Here is a 26,780-nt window from a genome sequence, read left to right as displayed (position 1 = left end):
TATCTGTAGATGTGTACTATGTTGACTGCTGTTGGGTAATTACGTGACGTTTTTGATAAATTGTGGATTCGTAGCGTGATTTTCAGCCAGCCATTACTTAAGACTAATGTGCGGCATGCTGTCAGAATTGGAACAAACGCCAAAACGTATCGGTTTTAATGCATTTCTATTAACGGTTTTCGCTTCGCCCGCTAACCAACTTAGCCACGTGGTGACCCAGTTCGTCAATGGAATCGACAAATATGTACGTTAGAGTTGGTGCAAAAAAGGGGGCGGGGCACACCACAAGCAACAGTCGCAGAGGTTATCAACCCGAAAATGCTGCGAACAATGCAATGACATGATTTTTGGCTTAGCGACAAGCAGCAATATGCAATAGCAGGAAGGTTGGCGGCGGAAAGATGGCGGTATGCATAATATAACCCGAAACCTGCAGCACTCATGTGTACATACATACATGCGGGGCGGGTGGGCAGAGAGACATACACACTCATGAGGTCAGTGGGCAGTCATGGCCGGGGGGGACAGCAAAACCTTTACCACCAAACTCCAACATGAAATTAGTTTTAAAACTTTGTGCCCTCTTCAAAACTTCCTGTTGGTGTGACGATTTGTCGATCTGTCGGCTTCAGTCAGTCAGTTTGGTTTTCGGTCCTCTTTGGTTTGTCATTCGATAATTTGTTGCTGCCATTTGCTGACGCTGTTGTTTATTATATTGTCATTATGCTAATTTTACAGTTCAATTGATAGGCTAAATGTGGTGAGAGGCGGAGGTGGAGGCAGGTGAAGGATGGGGTCCCCAATCTACAACAAAAGAGAGTGCACATATTACGATTGGTGAATGGCTGAAAGATATCTGTTGATGTTGTCGCCGTGACGTTAATGCCGATGTCATGTACTCCATACCATTCCATTCCATTCGACGACTCTCGCGTTGCATTTGACATTTTGCACATGACTTTCCTTGCGTTTGTTGTTGTTGTTGGTTTTGGTATTTGTCTTCTTCTTTTTTCTACGCCTGTTTACCTTTCAATATAATTTGTTGAATAATCAGCAACAGCAACAACAACATCAGCTAAAGTAACAGCAGCAACAATAACATCAGCGACATCGCGTCTCTTTGATACGCGCATTGAAAGGTTCATTTCATTTCACTTCAATATGTCAAAGAAGAAGAAGAAAGTGTATTGCCATTATTTTTCTCCTCGTTTTTTTCTTTCTTCATGTAGTTGTTGCTGTTGTGTATTTGCGGTTTGATTTGCGTGATGTGCATACGACAGCAGCAGCAACAACATTAACAACTACAATAACAACCTATACCCATAGCCATAGTTGATGAGCATTTGGGATGCCGATAGCAGTTGGTATTATATAATTCCGCAAAATGTTATGGTATTTAAAGCACTATATAAATAACAGGCGTGCTTGTGTTGAAGATGTTTTTAAATCGTTTCCAAAGTTCATAACATCAACGAGACAAAAAAAAAAAAAAAATAAAAAAAGTGAAAAAACGAATGGCAGAATAAACAAGACACGGCTTAAGCCAAAATATGTCATGGATGGGAAAAGGGGGCTAATGCTCTAACAAATACTTTGGCCATCACTACTCAATAACTTATCAAACGTGACAAATTTCTCTTGAATAAGAATAATTCTGTAACTTCCCATTTGGAAGATTGTTTTAAAATACGATTTTCAAAAGAATCGCTCTAGATCAAAATGTAACTCCAAACTGAGAAGGACACAATTCAAAATGAATCTAGAATGAGTAAAATTCCATTCTATTGATTCCAAAACGAATCTGATTAGATTAATCAATCAAACTAGTCGCTGAGAATAAAAGCTATGACTAAAAAGGTTATCGAAACTGATCAGAAGTAGGTTCAAAACAAGGAGCCATTTATGATTAGAAAATGAGTCCAATTGTGGCTCATTCAGCTAGAAAAGGGATTCGAAAAGGACTACTGTTCCTAATTAGTCATTTACAGCAGAATGATTGGGCCTTGAATCACTTTTAGTTCCCTTTGCTATAACAATGTTCGTCTGTCTGCTCGTAGTCTTAGCTAGAGAAGTTTCTATAGATTTGCATATAGAATTGGTCTGCCAAAGCAAAAAATATCACAAAGAATTGAATGAAAAGTTGTGGAAATGCATTTAATCAAATATTGACATTCGGAAAAACTATTTTCATGCATGTCACAAGTTCTAGGGTAGGCAAAAAAGAGAAAATCAAAATTTATCGATTTACTGTTAAAATGAATGACAACTATAGAACTTCAATGTGGAACATTAAAACTTACAACTATTTTGAGTGCATGTTGACCTAAAGCGTTTAGTGCTTAATGGGAAAATAGGTAAAACGTGCCGGGAATAAGTGAAAATATTTTAGGCACAACATTTTAAATGTCGCCATGACCATATTTAAAAATCAAATAACACAAAAATAAAGAAAAAACAGAAAGAGGACGGAGGCAAGTGAAGCGACAATGTTGCTGTTGGTAGTCAATAAAGTAAATAAAACCGGTAGCAACATAAAATGCCGGTTGTGTTGGGGAGTGTGAGGCTGACTGACTGGCGATGACTTCGGCATTAGCAATGTGTGGAAAAAGGTCAGCAGGCCAACACTTATACCGATTAGTTGGTTGCGAATGGAATGAAATGGGATGGGATCGATTGGGATGGGTTGCTATTCCATTGGTTTTGTTGATATTCGAATGCAGTACAAATTATATTGGTTTCTGTTGGGTTTTGGTGGCTCTACAAATAGAAATGACAGTTTTACCACTTAATGCATAAGTTCAATGCACCTCCGTGTGTGAGTGTCATACTCATGCATATACAATATATAGACGTACATATTTGGTATATGTAAGTGCAGCCCTGCTTTTGGTTGTCAATTAACTGCAAAAGTCAGGGGCTGACTTCAAAGCATTAATCATAATTAGTTATGCCACACGACAGCAACAACGACAGCAACAAGAAATTGGTTATTGATACGTAAACAATTAGAGCTGATTTGAAAAATGCCCGAGATGGAGAGTGGATTAGAGTCTTTGAGTCTTTGAGTTTTCGAGTTGGAGTTCGAGTTCAAGTGGCAACATGGTGGTGCTGGCTGTTTTTGTTGAAAGTTTTGTTACAACAATTAGCCAAATGTATGGCTTAGTTTTGTGTGCTTTTTGTATTTTGTTGTTGCCACATACTACATGCACGATATTTGTATGTGTGTATATACATGAGTGTATGTAACGCAAATGAGTTTACAAAGTCAAAGCGAAAATGAAAGCAGCAATCATGGTGCACATAACACTTAAACGACAGACCGCAAAAGACAATTGGACTAGGGCGACCAATGTGGCGTATGCGTAATGTGTGGGAGGGTAACATTTTACCATTGCCATTGTTAAGCCCTTTTTGAGAAGTTATCTAATCCAATTAGGAACTGTCGCAGCATTAAATTTTAAGCTAAACATTACGTCAGCAGTATATAGAAAGGAGCAACACACAAGCGCACACTCGCACACACACTCACACACCATTTGCAGTTGTTTTCGATTAAGTTTTTGAGAGGCAACTGACAAAAATTCGTTATAAAATTGCATCGAATTGGACGGCAACAGCAAGAGCAACAAAGCAAACATTTTAAACAATTATAAAACTTGTTTTACGCTTGACAAAACTACAAACAACAACAGCTCCAGCAAAAGTGCAGCCAAACGATTCGCCATCAAATGCGGCGTGGCTGTCAAGTGCAGTGCCAGTGCTGCCCCCTCTCCCTCAACCACTTTTCGCTAGATTGTACCCCTCTGCAATGGTTAAACTACTGCACTTTCCATTACCATTTCACTCTCAAAAGCACTTTTGTCATCCATTGCTCACTTTGAGTAGCCAAAAATCTGTGGATAGACACGTCTAACTGAATAGTTATTCATTCAAACGAAATGTGAATGCTGTTAAGTGCACAACTCATCAGAGTTTATTTAATCAAAAATAAAGGAATGCCTTCTAAGAGTGCTTTGATTATTAGTTTCCCATATTTGTAATTGATTGAATTTAGTTTCATTTTACTTGCCAAAAATGTCCCAAGAATCTGTATCTTTTGATAAACTAATAGCCATTATTGGCGATGAGGTAAAGATCTGAAATAGAAAATTAGCTTATTACCTGTCAAGTTTTGTAATATTTTTAGGATACTTGTGTTGGCTTTCTGCTTGGCGGCATTGGAGAAGTAAACAAGAGTTTGGAGTCCAACTTTATGGTTGTTGAAAGAGGCAAGCATGAGTTGGTTGGTTACTACTCATCCAGCTAAATGTTTGATTGTATCTTTTTGTTCTTCTTTCTAGATACTACAGCCGACGAGATCGAAGCTTGTTTTAAACGTTTTGTTAGCCGTTCGGATATTGGCATCATATTGATTAATCAAATATATGCGGACATGATACGTAAAACTATCGATGCACATACGATGGCCATACCAACTGTATTGGAAATACCATCGAAGCAACATCCTTATGATCCCAGCAAGGATTCCATTTTGAAATTAGTTCATGTAAGTGCATCTTTACGATTAACTAAGTGCTTATGTTACTTGATTTTGTATTTGCCTAGGGCATCTTTAAGTTACCTGCCAGGAAAAAGTAAGGCATTAACTTTTTGTATATGTAAATTAAAAATTTATACGAATTTTTGTGGGATTTGTGTATAGTTTACTATACAAAATATCTCATGCAACTTTTCAACTTTGGCGTTTTAAGGAAATTGCCAAAAAAAGTAAATAAAAAGAAATACAAAAATAATAAAAGAAAAAAACTAACAGAAAGAAAAGGGAAATAATACAAAAAATAGCAAGGAACATGCTGAAAAGAGGAAACTCAGAAAGCGTTACGCTTGCAACAAAATTGAAAACAGCAACCGCAACCCCAGCAACAGCAGCAACAACAACAACAACAGATGAAGCAACCTTAACAACAAAGTGAAGTAAAACGATACAAATAAGCGCTGAAAATGCCAATACATGGCACAAAATGCAAGACGAAAACAAAAGCCAAACAAGAGAAATAAAATTGAAAACACAATACAAAATAAAAACTCTTAAAAAGACAGCGCACATTTGATACAATTTACGTTGCAAGTGCCAGGCATCTACGATGAAAGAGGGAAGTGGGCAGGGGAAAGGGAAGGGCAGAGCCTTCTTAGGGGCTGCTTAGCGCAACAAAAGCATGCGAAAACAATATTTGTGCAAAGTATTTTGCGCCAACTTTTCGCACCAAGAAGTTAACGGGATGGCATTCAGAAAGTTGTGCGTTAGCAAGAAGTTTCCTATTGTCTGTGCATGAGAGAATGTGTATGTGTGTGTGTGTGTGTGTGTGACTGTGGGGTAGAGGATATACAGTTGGCCAGACATGGTATTTGCAGTCTTTCAGCAGAGCCTAAAAGTATGCAACGCCCAGAAACGTATCATGCCAAACATTGCCTCGAGGTATGCAGCAATGGTTTAGCAATGCACTGCCAAAAATTGAATCAACATTGTACCCCGCGAAATGTTTAATCCAAAGAATTTCAGCACACACAACCCTACTTTAAAATGCTCTGCACAAAAAAGCTGAAATATATATGTTTGATTAATCTAATTAATCTTTATCCTAAAGCCTTAAATACTTTTCTTTGCCCTATTAATTTTTCCGGCTCTTGACATACCTTTTTTGACTTCTAACTACACAGTATAAAAGAAAAAAATAATTCCATTGATATTAAATGAGGTATGACATTTCAAAGCAATCGTTTGGCTGGCTGTCAATAACAGACACCACTGTCGATACGCCCCACAGGTAACTTTTGACAACAAAATGGCGTGCAACATTTTAGGTCTAATTAGCTGCACATGCCAGTCACAATGGCAACAGCAGCAGCAGCATCAGCAGGAACGCTGCGTATGCGTAATTGCATTACACAAAAGCTGCCAAAAACTCACTTGACTGTGAAACGGGGACTAACTGGCATTCGTTTGCTGCATATTGTAATTGGTTGGCAGTAGACGATCCTTTGAAATGCAATTGCTTTTGTTTTCCCAAAAAAAGAGAGAAACGAATATATGTATATGTTCACATATTGATAACAAGGATGAAAAGACAATTTTGTTTGCTTGTTTTTTAATTAATTTATTAAGCTGGAGATGTGTTGTCCATGAAATAGAATGAACAAGAAAGCAGCGGATTGGGAGAGACATTTTTTCAATCATTCAAACATTCGGAACTTTTGACACACGACAACAACTTTTGCGCCTTTTAAACATTTTACTAGAGAAAACCGAAATAAGTGACTGACTGCCTAACTGACTGGCTGAATGTCTGACTAGCCGACTAGCTGACTAGCTGGGTGGCTGTAAGAAAGAAATGGGAATGAATGGATAAATGATGAAACATGAGAGGCGAGAGGATTTGAAACGGCAAGTAGAGTAAAACTTTTGCGACCAGCTATGGGGAACATAAATAAATGAAATTATTCAAAAGTAGTTTGGAATTTTCGTGACAGCGCATAAAAACAAACAGCTGAATGCAATTTGGCTCATTCTAAGCCCAAAGAGGGAAAAAGAAGAAGAAGAAGAAGGCGTAGAAGAAGACGAAAAGTGAAAATAAAACCAGCATCTGACTATGGCAAAAAATATGTACGTAAACAAAGCGAGATACATGGATAGACGGAATTGGGTAAAAGTTGAAGAAAACCAGTAGCAGACGTTGAGTATTTCGCCTTGGCCAATGCAAATTAGATGCACAACCATAGACATAGACATAGACTGTGGCCCAAAAGAGTCGAACAGAGCCAAGCCGAGTGCCACTCCAACTGAGACTGACATAATTATAATTGGAACTGAGAAATGAGAGAAGGCTTGTGAGAACAAGAGAAAGAGAAGATACTGCAACATTTTTGGCATTTCAATTTCACAAATGAAATCGAGAGACAGAGACGGAAAAACAAGAGCGAAGGCTATCACTTTTGTTTGGCAAATTGACCAAAAGATTCCAGGGGACCCAAAAATTAACAAATGAAATTGTTGCTGAGCAAATTAACAGACAACTGAGGACATACGTAAACCAAGCAACTAACGTCAGATGGCAATAGTAAAATTATTGCCTTCAAGTGCTTGTTAGCTCAATCAGAGTGGCACAAAAACGGATACAGATACAGATGCTTACGGATACTACGTAAACTACGACACAACCAGGACACATAGAACAACGCCCACACAGACAGTTGCCAGTTCTTGACACAGCACTGCAGTGGCTGGAGGACTCGACGTGCTCGAAAACAAAGTTAATTAAACGATCTGATCTCCATTATTCCCAAAGAGCTAATCTCAATTACAAAATTGAAATGAGCAGAAATAGTAAGAGAAAGAGAGAGGCAGAGAGAGAAAAACGAAAGGGGGGAGAGTGAAACAGAGGAGATATAGAAGTAGTAGTAACAGGACAAGTTTACCTACCCATCCCTTGGGATCCCCTTTTATCCCACATGTACACAAATTGATGAAACTAGCCCAAAATGTAACCCGAATGTCAAAGAAAATAAGGAAAGTGAAATGAACGAATGCAGAAGATTATACTCGTATTGCATACTTACTCTGCAAAAGAGACACAGAGAGTGAGACAGAGAGGCGCGCGAGGGGTTTTGAGGACAGGGAATGTAGCCAGTGGTGCTTTACCAAGAGCTATGCAAAACTAGTATATGTAGTTCAAGGATTAGTTGGTTAGTTGAAGGCTCTGGCCGCAATGCAATCGACACGACACAAAGGCGTTTCATTAACAATTGCAAATTGGCATCAATTCATTGAAAGGCATTCAAATTGGTGGTGTGCAGACATACAAATGTGTGTGTGTGTGTGTGCGTATATATCTCCGTGCTTGAATTTGCCCCTGCGGTCATCGTTAAGACATATGTATGTATAGCCTCACATGCATTTCGCAGTCCCGTTCAACTCAATTCTCCGAATCACTGAGCTAAACAAAATCATTGAAATTAGTTGATATGGGCCTGGCCAGTGACCTAGTCGATTGGATAAGCAGTGTGAGTTATTGATATATGTACGTATACATATATTTGCCATTCCTAAAGCCACTTTGGGTCTGCTTATGGAGCACATCTAAGCATAAGCATATTGTGCGTTTAATTAGCTTTGGCCCAAACGAATGAGCAAAGTACACTGTGAGAAACCTTGCAAGTAAACAGGAACAAATACACACAATGAGTAGGTAAATGCACATTGAAGATTAGTTAGTTACTCCGTATATATATGTGTGGACACTCTGGTGTCTAATTAATTACTTTGAATTTAAATTAACTTCATTTTCATCACATGGACAACAAGAACGAAGACGATGATGTCAATGGCAATCCTGTACAGATTGCCTGATTGAGGGGCGTGGCATGGTTAGGAGAATGAGGAATATTGGGCGGCTATCACTTTATCTAATTTGTATTCAAAACACACATAGAGAGAGAGACAGCAGTGTCAGTGGTTCAATTGATTGAATGATTCCCCATGCCACGCCTTCACAAACACACACACACACACACATACAGAGACACAGAGAGTGAGCAAAGAGAGTAAGATAACAAAAAGGATTTTCATTTTCATTTAACTGTCTTCGTGTAATTGGATGTGACAAATGGATTAACAAATTAGATTCTCGGGCGTCAATATAATCGAGAACCCTTCAGGATATTTATACTAATGCTTAAACAGATTTTCATTAAAAAATAAAATCAACCAAAACGAAATCTATTTATTTATTTTGTATTTTCAATTTGTATTTGAAAACGGAAACCGCACTCAAGCGTTCTTCCAATTTGACTCCACCACACTGGCATTTCCTATCCATTTGCAACTGCCAAAACTAGTTCTTTGTTGTCATCACCACCACCACCACTACCACTACCACGAAGCAGCAGCACCACCACCAAACCACCACTAACAATGACAACAACATCAGCAACAGCAACAACAACTACAGTTATAAACCACAAACACATTTTCAGTTCTACTTCATATGCATAACAAATGAATAACTTTCGTATTATGCCAAAGCAAACACGAATAAACAATTGAAATGATAAAAAAATAAATAACAATACAATTGTGCATAACAAAAATAGATTATAGAACAAGAGTAGGTACTACTAAAAAAAATTTGCTGGATGAGGATGGGGAGCGTAGTGTATACAAATAGCCAAACCAAATACTTATTTAACCAAAAATAAAACGGGACCAACTTTTTAGCTTTCGGCTTTGCAAAAAAAAAAAATAAACCAAAAAAATAGCTTAAAAAAATATATATAAATAAATAGAACTTGAAAAAAAGGAAAGGTATGCAAAAATTTGTATATAAATGCCTGAGGAAAGTGTGCCGCACACACACACCACACAAAACAAACCCAAGTGCAACAATAAAGTGCCAGGAGAAGCTAACTTCAGGGCGGAGTCGGTCGGTCGGTCTGTCGGATAGTCGCCCACATTTCGGGTAATGCAAAATTACGTTATAACGGCATAAATTTAAATAAATGCCGGTCTCGGGATTTTTATGCATTTTTACCGCATAACAAATACTTTTGTTACTCCTTGCCACCAACGACCCAACCCTCCAGATACCCAACCATGGAGGGAGAGAGAGAGAGAAAGAGTGAACCTCTAATGGTCCCACATAACGCCCCACCAAAATCTGTATGTGCGGCTGCTGCAGCAGTCAGCTAGTGAAATTTCCTTCCGTTTATTTTTTTTTTTTTTTTTTCGTTCCTTTTGGCTAGAACGCGAAATGCTTTCATTGGCATGCCAGACAATGTAGACCCACGTATGAGTGTGTGTGTGTGTGTGTGTCTCGGTGTGTGGGTGAGTGTGAATCCCCCGGTTGTTATTTGTATGCCCCTAAAATTATGCAAAGTAATCCTGTCTGGCGCTTCTCCTACGCCTACACCAATACCAACGTGAAATTCTATCCGAGAGCCATGTAAGTAAGCAAAATCCGAGCCGATATTTGCAATTGTTAACGTAATAAGCGGTTTTAAGTGCAAGCTACACCTGTCCTGGCGCTGGCTCTAGATCTTTGCTACCAACTCACGGTCTGGGGCGTCTGTGTTGCATGAGCAAATATTTGGGTACCTTAAGCGGCGCCTAGCCTAGCCTGGCCTGGCCTGGTGCAGTGCAGTGCAGTGTAAAAAACTTGGCCAATTAAATGGCCAAACCATTTGGGAAGCCAACGGCTTCTTCTGCCCATCAGTTGCAACGTTTACAGTCTGTGGCAATTCTTTACAGTGTAACATTTTGGTTACTGCCATGTCCGCCTCTTACGAGTATTGCCAGCTGCCCCCATTCCCTCTATTTATACTCTTCTTCTCTCCCCATCCGGATGTGGCTGCGCCATGCTTTTCGGTTTACGTAGTAAATTAACTTCCGTTTTATTTGTAAGATTTCCTTTCGTTTTGCGCGCTGTTCGTTTGCCTTTTCTTTTTTTTTTTTTTTTTTTGTTGCCTGTCCTTCTTTTCCTCCTGCTTCCTCTTCTCTCATTCGGTCGTTTTTCTTTTGGCTGCATGTGCCTTTGTTCCACTATTTGGGTTATGGTTTGAGTCTGAGGATGGAGACGCTGCTTTTGTATATTTTTAAGCGCTTTTTCATTCAATTTACGAAATTGAAGTGGGAATTGAGAAATAAATTCCGTTTCGCTGTGTTTCGGTAACGGCTTGGCTTTCGGCTTTTCCTACCAATCTCTCTCGGTCTCTCCATTGCACTCGATGACTATGCAACTTGGGGGCCTTGGCTTTGCGTGTTTGCATCACACGACTGTAGCGGATGTGGCCAGTTCCCGGACGGGGTCGGTCCTTGGCTTGGCCCGACGAAATTAGTTGGAATGCAAACGTTTAACTTAATGAAATAATTGAGCCGGCACCTGAAGGTCGACAGCAAAACCGGAAAGGAGAACCATTTAAATGTTGCATAAAGCGCATTTCCGTTTACTGTCCGTCGATCTAGTCTATCCTTCTCTCTCTCTCTCTCTTTGCCTTTATCTCTATCTTGGTCTTACATCAGTATTTATATAGCCAGTGTTCCAGTGCTCTAGTTTTGCTTGCACTTGAAAGTGTCCAGTTACCAAGATAAATAGCTGCAGTTGCAGTAAATCACATGCAAATTTCTTTCTTGACATTTATGTATAGACCCGATGGAATAAAAGCCGTGCCAAGAATGGAGTTGGAGATTTTTCTGTGTCGCCATGGCAATGTGTGTGATTGTGTGTGTATGTGTGGCTTAGCTTAGTGGAAGCAAACTCTGCCCACTCATTGGCCCACTGACTCAGGTCTTCAGATTTCTATGTTTACTACCTAACTACTTATCACAAGTGCCCGTATCTTGATTCGCCCCCTCTGCACACTTTTAGAATTGGTCTTTTTGTGCTCTTTTCTGCTCAGTTAGTCGACTCATTCTTTCCTTCAAGCATTTTCAATTTGTATTAAAAGGTTTTTTCGTAGGCCAAAGAGCTTCTTTCCATGCATGCGTTGCGGCCATGGTCTAGCAAAAAAAAAAAAAGGAAAATAGATAGAAAAACGAATCTACTCCTCGTTTTGGATATCATCATCCAATTTGTGCTGATAATTTCACGGTTTGTTGACAACTCAGGTGGACAAAGCTGTGTTGTGTGTCTCTATGGCTTTATTGCTCGACCTGACCTCCAAGTAATGCTTTTAAGTATACCTGCTCAGTGTCCTCCTGTGTCTCCAGCTCTCCATTGTCATGGCATTTACATGCCCTGCTTGATAGTCACTAAGCCAAAACTAAACACATGCCGGAAAGTCGTTCATGGAGAGGGGCAAGCTATTGAGAGGCTTCCCATTGAATCAGTTGTTTGAGTTTTGTATCGAAATGATTGCCTTGTCAATTGGTTTATGGTTCAATGTGCTGGCGGTAAATGTATTAGGACTGCTTCGATAGGTATCACTTTAGTAAAAAGCAAAGAAGTTCCTCAAAAGAAAGCCTTTGATATATGCGGAAAAAAATTCATGCGTCATATGAGCGCATGTTCTGCATGTTGTTTTCCCATCTGTTAATCGATACTGATTTTCTTTTTTGGCTACTGGCATCTCTCTCATTACAAGAGGAAACATTTTTATTTAAACCGATTGAGTGATTCATTGTAATTTATTTCATTTAAATCGTTTGTTTGACACAAGCTCAGTGTAATAAACAGAAAAAACAACAGTCATCCAGTGAGGCGAGCAACCAACCAACAGTGAAGCTGGATAAAAAAGAAGCGTAAAATGTACAATACATTTTTACAGTTTGGCTCTGGCAATACGCATACGCACCGTTGGCCAGCACCAGAAGCAAAACCAAGAGTAGACATCCATTTTGGCGAGCCAAAAAATAAAAAAAGGGAAGCAAAAACCAATGAAAAAATGAATGTGGCAGTTTGATGGGCCGTTGATCTGTTTCTGCTGAATCTGTTTCATCAATTGGTATACATATATCCTTTCCATCTACTGTGCTCATTGGATATAGGCGAATTGTGATGTAATGTATTACGTGAACGAAAACGAATATTTGCAATTATATTTACAAAAAAAAACTGACAAGCTATATATGTTTGTGTATAAAAAAGGCAACTTTAAATTAACAATTATTCCAAGTAGTAAAGGAAAAGTTGAAATGAAAATGAAACCTTTGGATACCTAAGATACATATTGAGTTTCTATGTTGTACTTTTCAATTGCAAGTGGATTAAATATTTTCACTGTATGTTGGTTGAGTTCATTTCATGCCACGCGATTCAGTTGCTTTTGCTTGTATTGACTTCATTTTAAATTGGCGGTTAAATCCGTTTGAAATTGTCACGGAATCACACTCATACAAACACACACACACTATAGCCTGAAAGACAGACAACTGGCAGAATGGCAGCCAAAACAAGGTTTTGGGCCCGGCTCGGTCTGGTCGAACGAAATGTTTTTAGTGATTTCACTTTTGCGTATATTTTCCATTGCATACTTTTCAGCTTGCGCCGCTCCGCAAAACACAACCCGAAACGACGCCAACAGCAGCAGCCGCACTCGGCGCAATCAACGCAACGAGGCATTAATTTGTTGTACACTGTGTGACATAATTGGGTGACAGTGCGGCAAAAATAAAAATAAAAGGAGAAGAAATGAAAAAATGTACAGAAATTAAAAATACTGTCGGCCGGCAGTTGCAGTGACGCTTCTATTTCAACTTCTGACTTTTCTCTCTCTCTCTCTCTCTCAGGATGTTTCTGCCTGCTTGCACCTGTCGGTGGCAGGCTTTGCTTTGGCTCCGAGTGGCACATTCATGTTTATTAGCCTATGAAAAATTTGTTAGATTTGCTCTTTTCTTTTAAGGCCGCATTCAAATTTTAATTAATGCAGTCTCGCACTTTGCCACTTTTCTGTCTCTATCACTACTCTCTTTGGCTTCATGCCCATTTTAGGTTGCAACTATTTTTTATGATTTTTTTTTTTTTTTTAATTGATTTAGTCAAGGCAATGTCGAGAATTCAGTTTCAGTTATCGCTCACACACACACACACATGTTCTTAACTTCTTTTCTGGCACTCTCTTTTTATTCTTTGTACCTTTGAGTTTACCTTAATAAGAGTCTTACAAGTTATGCCTTTCAACCACATTCGTACTGTGGTTTTTGTGCACTATTTATACTTCATGACTCTCTGCGTCTCTGCCATCATTTTTTAAACCAACTCTTTTGCTGCTCAGGTCTTAATTTGATTAACTTTCAACAACTTACTTGAATATATATTATGAATCTCTGTTTAATAGTCGAATATGGTTTCAATATCTAGGAAAATCGGCTTAAACAAACGCATTTAAATTGCTTCAATGCTTCCTTACCTATCTATTATTTTCAGCAAGAAAAGGATTAAGTCCATTGCCTACATCAAAGATAACCAGTGATTGGTGCATTGTTCCTTATAATCTTCTTAGCCTTAACATGTGCTCGTAATATATGTATATTGATTACATAATTGGCATTATTTAGATAATTACCAGGCCTCAGTGACTCTATATTTTTTTAAACAGACAAACCAAAGCTGAGATTAGTTTTCAATATACAAGTGCTAGGGTCTTGGACCACAAAAATATCCAAACAATTGAGGTGAATATGAATATATAAATAAACTCCAGTTGATTTATTGAAAGTGGCTTAAATGGCCGCAAATTTTGTGGTAAATCAGAACATGGTAAAAAGAATCTGCAATATTGCAATCCACTTGATAATGCACTTAAAACGTACAATAACGTATGGAGTATTTGTATATTTATTTAATATTGCTTACTTATTGAACACTCACAATTGCAATCATTGGAACAAAAACCACATACTCATCCACACACACACATACTCACACACACACCACATGGTTGAGGGCATGAAGGTACGCACTTAACTTGCGTAGAAACAATAGCCAATATACTGCATTGAAAACTAATTGAAAATGTTGTAAAACAAAATTTGTTGCACAAACAATGCTCGGCGAAAATTGTACATACATATATTAAAATGCACAACCAAAAACAACAAAAACAGAATGTACATACATACATGCGATAACAAAGAGCGGAAAAACCAACGACGACTACCAGTGAAATCGGGCTGGGGTTAGGTTTCGAGGGTTAAATGTGGGCGTGGCATGGTTAATGCATGTGCATTTGGCATGCCTTAAAGTGCTTCTCATGGCAGACACAAAAAAGGGCATTCAACATGGCCACAACTGAGGAGAAAATTAAAAATTAATAACCTGCCTGTGGATTTTATTTACACATAATAAATAAATTATTGAAATTCCGCAATTATGTAAGATAAAAGAAGGCTTAAATGGTAAATAATTATTCGACCACGATGTGCCCTGGCAGTTCTCGTTCTCGTTAAAAATGAAAACTATAACCCATTAAATGCTAAAATGAATTTCCATTGAGATTTTTGGGCAAATTATTCTCACAAGTTGCCCAAGTAACTCTTGCTACCCCTTCAAACGAGAACTTCAACAACAAAAAAGATCGAGTACAATTTGTTCATTCGCTTAACGGAAGCTGGTTGAATATTTTAATTGTTGGCACGTTCATTGATTTAACATTGTAAAATAAATAAAATAAAAATGTGCACAATGCAAAAAGGAATAATAAAAAACGGGCAACTCATCTTTTATGGCAATAATTTTATGGCATCGCCATGCTAAGCAGATTCAACGGAAACGGAAGTGGCGAACGCCATTTGTGACATCCCAGCGGACATATATTCGTATACTTAACAATATATTTATAGATTATTACCAAATGTGGGCAGATCGACGGGTTGGACGATTGGGTTTGCCTACTACTATATCTCGTGCTGGGTTGGATCCCTGTCAAATGGTTTTTAACCACACACTTGCACTTTGTCTGCATGTTATTTGAAGTGGTGTGTTACAATTGTTGCCCGATGCTACTAAATGAAATTGTAATGATGATAACGATAATTACAACAATTACAACATTCAAATAACAGCAACAGAAACAACAACAGCAAAAGAAACAATGTTGCCATTGCACTTGGCTTCGATGCTCGAGCAACAATTGAAAATTCAATTAAAAGCCTTTATTAAAATAAAATGCGACACAAAATGGCAGAGTTCCCAAAAGCCACACCCATTCGCCCCAATGCCACCACCAGCCACTCCCACACTCACATTGTCGTTGTCCGTGCAACACTTTGCGGTCGCGCCTTTTTATATCCGTCGATTGCCACCTGCTGTGTCACGACCTGTTCCGTTGCTATCCCCCCTCCCTTTCCTCATCACCACCCCCTTCCAACCGACGTTCAGCTAGCTGTGGCTTTATCGAATCTGTTGCAAAGTTAATTTGGGTTTTTTTTATCTTCTCATGAATGTTGTTGCTGTTGTTGGGTTGTGTTGTGTTCTGCAGACTCGCTTTGGTTTGGAGTAAGTGATTTTAATTAATTTAAATGCGAATTAAAGCGGTTGGTCAGATTAAAAATTCAAAAATTGCAACACGATCGGCAAACACAATTCAATTTGAAAAAACCCTTACTCATGCTGTGTCTCTATTGTGTACTGGTTGTTGAACAGAAAGGGGGGAGTAAGCGAAGGGAAGAGTGAGTGGCACAAATAAAGAACAGCAGGTCATTTCATTAATTGGCCGTGGAAATAGCAAGTGAGGCGAACAGAGCAACAAATTACCAGCGATTGTCGTACTTAAGAATTGAATCGAAGTGTCTATGCTCTTTTTTCTTTGGGTTTCAGGATTATATTAAAAATATTTAATGCATGCAGTACGCCTTTTTAATACAAGATGTTTTGACTAAGTATTTTGTGTTATAATAGATACGTGCCACGTCAAGGCAGATTTTCCAAAGGACGTCGCTTGCTGAGATGTATAAAACGCATTTAATGGATTTGCTTCACGGTTCTTCCATAAGCTTTGGCTAAGTCGTTGTTATTGCATTCGCAAGATAAATGAGGTGCCTGCTTCTTCTTCCCCTGTTGGCTGCGACTCGGCGCCAAGGTAAACAAACATCTCGGATTAACAGCGTGCTATGGTCAGTAGGGCAACAGCATCTGCATCACTGTAGTCTGTAGTCGGACCAGTAAGAACTACGACACTAGTAGGTACATGGAACGTGATGCCACTACCGTGAGCTCTCTCTCTCTCTCTCTCTCTCTCTCTCTCTCTTTCTCGTTGGGTGTGTGTGTGTGTGTGTGTGCAATGTACACCTTGCACTTGGCTGAGCGCCCAAAGTTGTTTACACTTTTCGAGCTGGACATAAGAGGCATGACAAAACACGGAGCAAACAAAACACAGCGAAAAGCACAAAACTAAAGCAGTAAATATTGGAGCCAGAACCAAGGCGAGGACCAAAACCTAGGCAAGGCTCAGGCATCAGGCAGAAAGCTAAAAAACGAAATACACAAAAAGAACTTAGCAGCAAACATTTGAGCGCTGCTTGACCAAAGTAACTAAAGTTGACTAAAAGCAGTTTATCGTACAAACATAGCACAAGACACACAGAAACAGTGAGAGAGAGAGAGAGAGAAAGACAGAGGGAGAGAGGAACGAGAGATAGAGGACGAGGGGGAGAAGAGAATCGACAGTGTACGTGCAAGACGCACGTGTATTTGGCACTTGACCATTGTTTCTTCTGTTTTGTCTCTTCTTTTACCTTTCACCTCTTTAGTCCTGTGCTCAGCTTATGTGTTTTTTCCAACTTAAAGACTGGCTAAGCAAGCTTTTGTGGTTCAGACTTAAACAAGAAATGGTCAGAAGCGAAGCCGAGTGTCGGGTTGTTGAAAAGGCCAACCAACTTAGTCTCACTCCCTTCTGCCATTGAGTGGCAGAACAAAAGAGCCAACCTGGCATAATGAGCTGACGTTAGTCGTCGTCGTCGTCGTCAAGTTTTGGCCATCCACTGTTACCAAGGCGATATGCATTTACTAGAAACGAAACAAAACACTTATGGAAAAGGATTGCAGCAGGCTTTAGCTGGCTGTAAGAAGAACACAAAAATGTTGGATTGCTGCGTAGCCATTAGACAGCTCCTGGCAGTATTTCCGCTTTGCCGCCACAAGACTTTAGACAAGTTTTCACGGTTCGGTTGAAGGCGTCTATTACTTCGCTCCGACTCTGGCACCGATCCCGGATCCAAATTCTCCCCCAACTCAACTCAGTGAGCTCTTTTGTGAAACTGGGGAGGTAATAGAAATGTTCTTTTCGTTGTTTTATGCCTATTTACGCTTCTAACAGGACATCCGGTAAAACAGGGCTACAACTTAAGCGACCAATAGCGGCTTTTGCTTTATATTTCCCACACGTTCCAATTACACACACACACACACACAGACTTCTACTGTATGTCTTATTTCCAACTCCAAGCTTCTGCAAAATAATAGCGTGCCAAAGAGCTACTTCATCGTTCGGCGGAAGTGATTGAAGGTGTGCCAGTATGAGTATGACCCCACGTGTGTGTGTGTATGTGTGAGTGTGTCTCAGGGTATTTTCGCATACAAAACAGTTGAGCTAGGCCCAAGCCAAGGACTTGCCATGCCATAGGTGAACTTTGAGTGCAGGTCGCATATATTAGGAGAAGAAGAGAGCCGTTGTTGGGGAAAGGGATTGCTTTGATTTCTTCGGTTGAATGCTACCAGACGTTAGCTTAGTAAAGTGCTAAACTATGTTGCCCGGCTTTTGAGTGCCACACTGGCACCTTTTTGCCTTTTTTTTAACTACGCACCTAACCGACCTACGGCCGACCAAGCGACCGTGTGTGCGTGTGTTTGTGTGTGTGTGTGTGTGTCGGGCACGACAAACGTTTTCAATTAGCAGCTCATGAATTTTTAAAATGTTAATGAAATATGCAAAAGCATTTTAAATACACCTACGTGAGCTATGAGCAGCCATTGGGAGAGACTAGAAGGAGTCCTTTTACACAAAAAGTGAAAGCCAAATGGTGCAAGCGCTGCAAAGTATGCAATAGAAAATGCCAAAAAAAAAAAGAATGAAACAAAGGAACAAGCTTAAAAGGAAAACCGCAACAAAGGACGGAAACAACTACGGATTGGCAACGACTTCCGTTTTACACACGTTCCACAACCAGGCCAAAATTGCATTTGACACATAATTAACGCTCCAACTTTCAGTGCATGAAGAGTGCAACTTTTGCATTTAGGCAAACAACCAACAACGCAAAATGCGACTTCAATACCAGCTCCTACTCTGCTACCTGCTGCTACACCAACTGCAACTCCAACTCTGACTCCGACGACTGACAACAATTACAAATGTAATAAATGTAACGGCAAAGTGCAATTGCTGCCGCTGCTTCTGGCACGTTGAGCAACTTCAAAAGTCAACGAACTACATGCAAAACAAGCTGCACATACTGGCATATCCTGGGAACACATTTGCACCTTGCTTGCCTAGTAGAAAGTTGCTCGAGTGTTTCTTGCTATAGTTGTTGTTGTTGCAACCATATGCGGGTGTGTGTGTGTGTGTGTGTGTGAGTGTGTGTACCGAGTCATACAATTTCATTTACATATTTGTGCACATTCTTTACTCAGACGGCGACGACTACGACAACGACAACGTTGAGGAGAACATTGGGAACGTTGGAGACGAGGACAACGACAACGACAACAAGAACAACAGCAGCGAAGTCGACTTTTTCTTTATGTAACGCTTCTGTTTGGTTTTGGTTGCTGCGGTTTGTTTTGCTAGCCGCTGCTTTTGTAGCTCTTGCTCCCTTGGTTTTTCTCTGTTGTGGTTTTTCTATGTAGTACTCACATATACACACACACACATTCTAACATACAACACTCATTTCATTTAAATTTTAATTTTAATTGTCGAAAAATGCCATGCAACCATTTGAGATGTTGGCCAAGTTCGTTTGGTCGGCTCGGCACGCTCGCTTCGCTGGCTTTCAAAACATTCAAAGCGACACCCAAAAGCAAAATGCCAGCAAAACTGACATACATACACACACGCTCGCACACACACACGTCTTTTATACCTTCTTCAATGCCACGCCCTGGTTTTATGCCTTGTCTCACTGGTTTCATCTATTAAACTTCAATTAAAGACAAGCACAAACTGTGCGTGTTTGGCATATGGCTTACAAAGATATGGCAAACCGAGCATTCCTTTTGTATCCTGACGACAAAGCCATCCATGCCATCCACATAACATCATATACACACTATATATAACTTAATAAATTGCAAAATTTTAATTAAATCAAAGAGAAAATGCCAACACACGTGGATACTGGGATCTCCTCTGTACATTGAGCTACGGTCTGGTTGTTGAAAACTATTTATAGTATTTATGAAATTATAATTATCAATAGCCATCCATATTCAGATTTAACTTGAGCATACTCAATCAATTTTAAATTGTTAACCATATGAGAGAATACTAAATTTCAAGTATTTAAAATAAATGCATTCAAAACTATTTTGATTGACTTGGCAAAAATAATCTCGCATGTTTTGTTCTTTTAGAGTTCATTTAAGGCTTTTCTCATTAAAGTTTTGTCTTGCAATTAGCTAGACAATGGAAAATGTTTGAGAATAAATAATTCTTAGTATTTCTTTAGCTAATTTGACTAAAATCTTATTTCAATTATGGAAAATCAACCACTGGGAACATGTGAAGTCATGTGAGGTTCAGTTGAGCATTTTTCTTCTTTTTTTTTTATCTCTTTACCTACATTTTCTTGATATAATAATTTAAAGCTTAATGTAAAGTTATCACACAAGTCAATGCATCAAAGAATTGGTGCTAAGTTTAAACTGAAAAGCTCAAGAATTATTATTAATTATTAGTGTAAAAAAGTTTAAATTTAACAATCAAATTGCTATTATATAGAGTTTTTGCTCTGCACACACACACACAAAAACACATTCGGAATGCACTTAATTTCTTACCTCTGCCCGAATAACATGACAGAGCTTTCCGTATGAGTTAGTTGGTGGGTTGAAGACTGTCACAGAGACTCACACTGGCTTTTGGAGTTGGAGAGGGAAAGATATTTAAAGGATTGCAACTGTAAAATTCTACATTATGTGAGATAATTAAATGTCAAAACGAATGCAATGACATTACCCAACAAAAAAAAAATGAAAATGTATATAAACAAAATAAAAATTAAAACGTAAAATGGCCTTACTAACGGAACATTGTTGCCCTGTTGTTAAAAATGCAAAAGACACACACACACTGCCAGCAAGGACAATGGTGGCGAAGAAGGGAGTGCAGAGTGTGGGGAGAGGGGGGAAGTACTTACAGCTGGTAACTGGTGCAGGTAAATCTGCAAATGTCAAAGAGCTTAGCACGGAGAAACGGGCGTGGCATTTGAGATGGGAGGCGAGAAAAAGGGCGAAAAGGAGAAACTATGCCGAATGACCAGGCTAATCTTACCAATTTTAAGCGCATTGTCTTGCCAAGCAACTGCTGCTGGCCAGTTACGCCTTTTATACTTCAACTTCTTCTATCTCATTTTCCTTCCATTGTGTTTGTGTGTGTGGGCGTGGGCGTGGGCAAGGGTTGGATGATGTTTTGTGGGCGTGGTCGAGGCAAGGAAACTGGCAAAAAAAAAAAACTGCTTCTATGAGAAGGTACGTGTGCGCAAAAAGCAAAGTGCCAGCGGCTTCGTGTCGATGTTTGCCTCTCTCCCCCCTCCCGCTATCTCTCTCACTCTGTTCCTCTTTCGCCCTGCATGTGTATGTGTGTGTTTGCATTGCACTTATGCACATGTGTACAAACAGACAGCAGAAGAGGCAAATGGGGGGGAAAGGAGAAAGACATTGGGGGCATTGTAGGAGTCGAGTAGATGACGCTGTAATAGCATTCAAAACTCTTACTAATGAGCAGTGTGGCAGAAGGGGCGTTGCGGAGGGCGGGTCTGTTGGCTGGGTGGCTGCTGGGCAGGTGATGTGTGTTGCCTCCGGCGCGTTAGCAGCTACGCTTGAACCAATTTTACATTGCACACAGAGTACGGGATAGGAGCCATGAAATGGGAGGCATGGCTGCTGCTTCTCTCCCCCTCCTCTCGCACTGTCTGTGTCTCCGTGCCAACGGTAAGCAACCCGAGCAGCTTCAAACTAATTGTGCAATTATTTTTGCATAAAGTGGCATAAACATAGCTCTAGAAGTGGCATTATGCGAGTGGCCTGACTTTTGCAACATATGAAGATATGTTGCCGCTGCCGCTGCCACTGCCAGTTGCCTTTACCGGCCCAGTTACAATTGTTGTTGTTGTTGTTATTGTTGCAGATCTGAACAGAAAAGTGGGTGGGAATGGGAAAGGGTTTGGAACGCGTGCCTAAGTGGCACTCGTAAAATTTGAATGTAATATTCATTATTTTTACACATTGTCTGTTAGTCTCTCTTCTCAGTCTTTCGCTCCGTCAGACTATGTCTGTCTGTGTATGGCCCAACTTGCAGTTAGTTAGTCGCCCTGCTACCACCATAAAACACTACTTCTCTAAATGCGGCTGGCTTTTAAGTTAACAAACTTAACGAGCGTTCTTTGGCTAAAGATTTCGTAAAAAGGTTTCTGCTCCAAGAGAAATTGCAACACTCTTGAGAATATGCTGCAACTTAAGCGGATTATTATATATATTATTTCAAGAACTAAGCCAACTTATACCCATAATGTGTACTAATTGGACTGTACCACTTGGCCGCTTCACTCATTTGATTGTTGGCAATAAGTATTGAGTAAAGTTCTGAAATGATTTTACCAATCTCAGCAAGATATATATTTGTGGGTGAAAACCTGGGATTGAAATATCTCAAAGGGATTCAATTATTCTCCGTATTTATTATAGCGTAAATAATGAACCGCATTATTGTTTGACAATTTCAAATTAAAGCAAATTAACCTTTTCATTTTGCATTCTATCTTATAAAATGTTGAACGAATTGGGCTTTCATGTTGATGTCAAGGCCTTCCACTCCAATAAATGCAATCAATTTGCTAAGCTGTAACTAATCAATTGATTGAGATTAATCAACACCCACATAACTACATGCAAATTCCGTTCGTAATAATCAATAATCATATTAATTACAGAGTGAAACTTTTGTGCTATGCAAACAATATTCAAATAGTTGGAAGTATTCTGTCAATATGTTTGCAACTCGAGAGTCTCTGTGTACATGCAAATATTGAAGTAACTGTCTTTCGAAAGGCATTCAGACTCTAGTATATGTGACAGAACACATAGTTACATTCAATTTGGGTAATAATTTCCATTAAGCATACACACACACACACACACACACACATTCAATTGTTGAGTGCGCCTTGTGCAAGGCTAAGTCATCTATTTCTCTCTATCTCGCTTTCTCTCTGTCATATGTTTGTGGCTGTTTGTAATTACTTTAAATTGATATAAACACTTTGAAAATGAAATCGATCTAAGCTTCTTGTTAACAGATTAACATTGCCACTCCCACACAAACACACGCCCAGACACAAACACATCCACACATATAGACAACCACAGACTTTGCTGTACATTTCAAAAGATAGTCTTTCAATCTTGGCTGCAGTTTACAATTATTATTTCCATCCAACCATCCCCCGACCGAAAATCCAGCTAAATATACATATACAATACATCTATTTCTCTCTATCTCTGTGTCAAGTGGTATACATATATATGTATATGATTCTCTGTGTCTCTGTATGTGGTTGTGTGTGTCTTTCTGTGGCACACAAGTAATCCTTGAAACATGTTTTTGATTTGCAATTTAATCAAGATAATCAAGTTTTATGTGTTTTCTGAAAATTGAAAGTGTGCCTTGTGACTTGCCACATTGTTTGCTTTCCGTGCTGAATTACCCCAGTTTCCAACCAAACACACATTCTTGTAATCTTTAAATCGGCCATTAAAGGTTTCGATTAAATATAATTTAATAACCGCCAACTCCCCGTTTGAAAAAAAAAACGAGCTGGAAATGGCGTATTAGCCAATTACATGAGATTAAAAACTTTACCAATTACATGTGCAGCACTTGATAAAAGGTTTCACACATAAGATTTGCCATCCATATTAAATTCCAAGATGCAACCCCCATGGACTTTTAGTTTACCCCGTTTTCATCTATGACCATCATGTGGAAGCAGTTTACATTTGCTGCTGCCTTTTGCATAGAAATGTAAAAGTTTTTCATATTTTTCCACTTGACAAAGTCTTTATGCATCTTGCGTAATAGTTTTATGGCCGTAAGGAAAGCTGAAAACTTTTATTCAACCAATCGGCCACTCCCCCCTTCTGCTTAGTCCAGCAATTGAAAGGGAGGGGGGCGAAGATGGGTAAAAGGGAAGCACTTTCAATAACCATTCAATTCGCTACCGCCTTCCGTCTTCCATACTGAGCATGTCCACATCCAGTGCAATTGCAGTTGATGGCTTTGATTTTATTCGTGGATGCACTTTTCTTGTTGGCTGCCCAGATTCTGCCCAGCCACTGGCACATCCGCATCCATTGTGCTGTCCCTTTATGCTCACTGCTGCTGTTGTGTACTTTTATTATTAATATTTCTTCGCCCCACCCCTTCCCGCTATCTTTCGTAGTCTCTTCTGTATGCTCCTGCGCTCCCTTATCTTTCTGTGTAGCTGCCATTTTCCTTTATTATTTATTGCTGCTGAAAAATGTTTATCCTCTTCAACTCCAAACTCGCCAGCAACGTCAAACTTGGCCTGCAACTTGTAGAGAAGACAAATTTTCTTTTAGCTGTCAGCTCAGCTGACTTCTTTTTAGCCATTTTCTTTTCATAATTCGCCCTCGCCCTCTCCCTCCCGCTCGCGCTATCACTATATCTTCTTCTTTGGTTATTGCATTGTGTTTGTCCGCATCCAGGTCATTATGTGGGCTGACGTTGATGGAATTCCGAGTGCGAATGCTGCACTTAGCGGCCAAATTCACAATTTTCACCCCACACGGGATAATGCGGCGTATGCGTAATGCGTTTACGTGCCAGTCATGTCAAGCAGCAGCTAATGGTTAAAGTAAAAAAAGGAGGGAAAAAATGTTTGCCATATGTAAATAGAAAATTTATCAAACAAGATTGAAACGATTGTACGAAAAGGTTCTGAAGCCTACAGCCAACTAAACAAGAACTATAAAGGGATATACCAAGCAACGAGAGGCAACAAACAATCTACTCACTCAAGGCGAACGCAATCACATCTAACCCGCCCTTACCAAGTAATACAAGCTCCCTTTTTTGGCAATCTGATTTCGCCCATTGGCAGCTAATTTCGTTTAATACGCAACCGACTAAACCGAACCGGACAGGATACAAGAGGACATGAAAGGTTGGAGCTGGGGGGCCGTGTCTCTAATTTCGGCACAAGATTGTTTGGCCAAATCTCTAGGCACACATCGTTGAGTATACGATGAGTGTGTGCGTGTGTGTTTATTATGGGCTGGACCACGCCCAATTTCTGCTGTCCAGGCACACACATTTTGCATAAATCAAACAAGCAAATCGACATGTAAACAACAATTTTTGCAAATTCAATTGAATTTCCAGTTTATAGAAAATGAAACAGAAACCGAAAAACCAGTCAATATGTGGGTGGACGTGGGTGTAGAAGCTGTTCTGAGGGTTAACCTGCTGGGAATATGGGGGCGTGTTCCCAATCCGAGCAATTTTGGCAATCGCACGGCACACGTGCAAACAATACCAACAACATCAACAGCAACGACAACAGCAACAACAAAGGCACGCACACTCAATTATTTGCTAAAAGCTTATGTAAACGCCTTCGTGTCAAGGGATTTTATTAACTGTTTCTTTCTGGCCTGGCCTATTGAGCTGACGACCAGGCCAAGCTCTATGTAAAACTAATACACACAAATACAATTTCCAACTCTTATAGATGAAAATTTTCACTCACACACACACACACACACACACACATATATCGCCTAGCTAAGCTCTCCCTGGACATGCTTTTTTAACATCCTAGATAAAAATCGGATAACAAAAATAATAAGAAAACAAACTTTACATTTAAAACAACTAAACGAATTTCCAATACTCTTTTTGTGCTAAGTAACCGATTGGTTTTCCATTAAAGAAGGCATAGATGAAGACAATTTAAATTCATGCAAGTCAAGTGTTTGTCCATATGAAAAAATGTTTTCTAATATCTCCTCTTCATATTTAATAATTTAAAATTATTTGCCTTATAGCATGTGTTTTTTTTAATTAACTTTGAAGAGATTTGCCCTCAAATAAAAGAAGAAAGCGTATTCAAATTCATTTCGATGGTTCCATTTCCTTTGATGGAGTAGACGTACTATGTAAGCTTGCTCTATATGTGTATGCATGTAGGTTCCATACAAAGAAATTGAAAAATGCTACACAATGAATCAAAGTGAAAAACGAATGTATATGAGAAGCAGAAGAGCAACAACAGTATCAGCAGAAAGAGAAGCATCAACAGCAGCCATGGGGGACTCTTCTCTATGTGTGTTCTGCGTCCGCCTAACGAGCGAATCGTGTTCAATAAATATTTACCAGTCAGTCAGAGTACTCGGAGTAGTCGTAGAGCAACAGTAGCGGCAGCATAGAAGAAGGAATATACAGACAGCGCATTGGAGACGATTCATGCGGGCAGGTGTGCCCAAAATAAAAAAGGAGAAAAAAAGCACACACACCCAATCCAAAGTCCTAAATCGAGACCCAAAACCTTCTACTCATACTCACAGCATTAGGGCATCGTCCATCAGTTGCCGGCTTAGCTAATATGGCAAACCAAGCAAAGTCGGTTAGCAAGCGCCTTTACTCCATCTGCATCTACTCGAAATTCGCATTCTATGAAATATTCATTCATTTACAACTCACTCTGGAGAATTGCTTCATGATGTGCTCCTGCTCCTGTTCCTATTCCTCCTTCTGCCCCCAAAGGTTGTTCGTTCGCGCGCCTCAATTTATGAGCGCCCAGTGTGTGCTTTAATAGTTCGCAGTTGAATTAATTGGCTTCTGTGAAAATAGCGACGACGATGCATATATTTGCCATACATCTCGGCCCATTTATCTATAGTCCGTATGTATGTATACTAACTTGCCATTAAAATAATTTAATCAGAATGTTGTTTAAATGCCTAGCCCACCATTCAGACAATTATTTCTTTCTTTCTTCATGCTATCAGACCAAATTGAACGGCAAACTTTTGATAAGAGTGAATATATCTTTATAG

The 26,780-nt window shown here is 39.5% G+C and overlaps 1 protein-coding gene across 1 annotated transcript; it reads left to right on the top strand.

Annotated features, from left to right (window-relative positions):
* Positions 1 to 4,055: 4,055 nt before the first annotated feature.
* Vha14-2 (Vacuolar H[+] ATPase 14kD subunit 2) lies at positions 4,056 to 5,036 on the top strand. The gene is made up of 4 exons (XM_068300845.1): positions 4,056 to 4,128; positions 4,187 to 4,268; positions 4,341 to 4,546; positions 4,606 to 5,036. Exons 1-4 carry the CDS (start codon positions 4,075 to 4,077, stop codon positions 4,636 to 4,638), a joined length of 375 nt encoding a protein of 124 aa, XP_068156946.1. The 5' UTR covers positions 4,056 to 4,074; the 3' UTR covers positions 4,639 to 5,036.
* Positions 5,037 to 26,780: the final 21,744 nt, after the last annotated feature.

The sequence above is a fragment of the Drosophila tropicalis genome, unplaced genomic scaffold (genome assembly GCF_018151085.1).
Source record: "Drosophila tropicalis isolate 14030-0801.00 unplaced genomic scaffold, ASM1815108v1 contig_878, whole genome shotgun sequence".
NCBI lineage: Eukaryota > Metazoa > Arthropoda > Insecta > Diptera > Drosophilidae > Drosophila > Drosophila tropicalis.
This window is presented reverse-complemented; position numbering and strand designations above follow the sequence as displayed.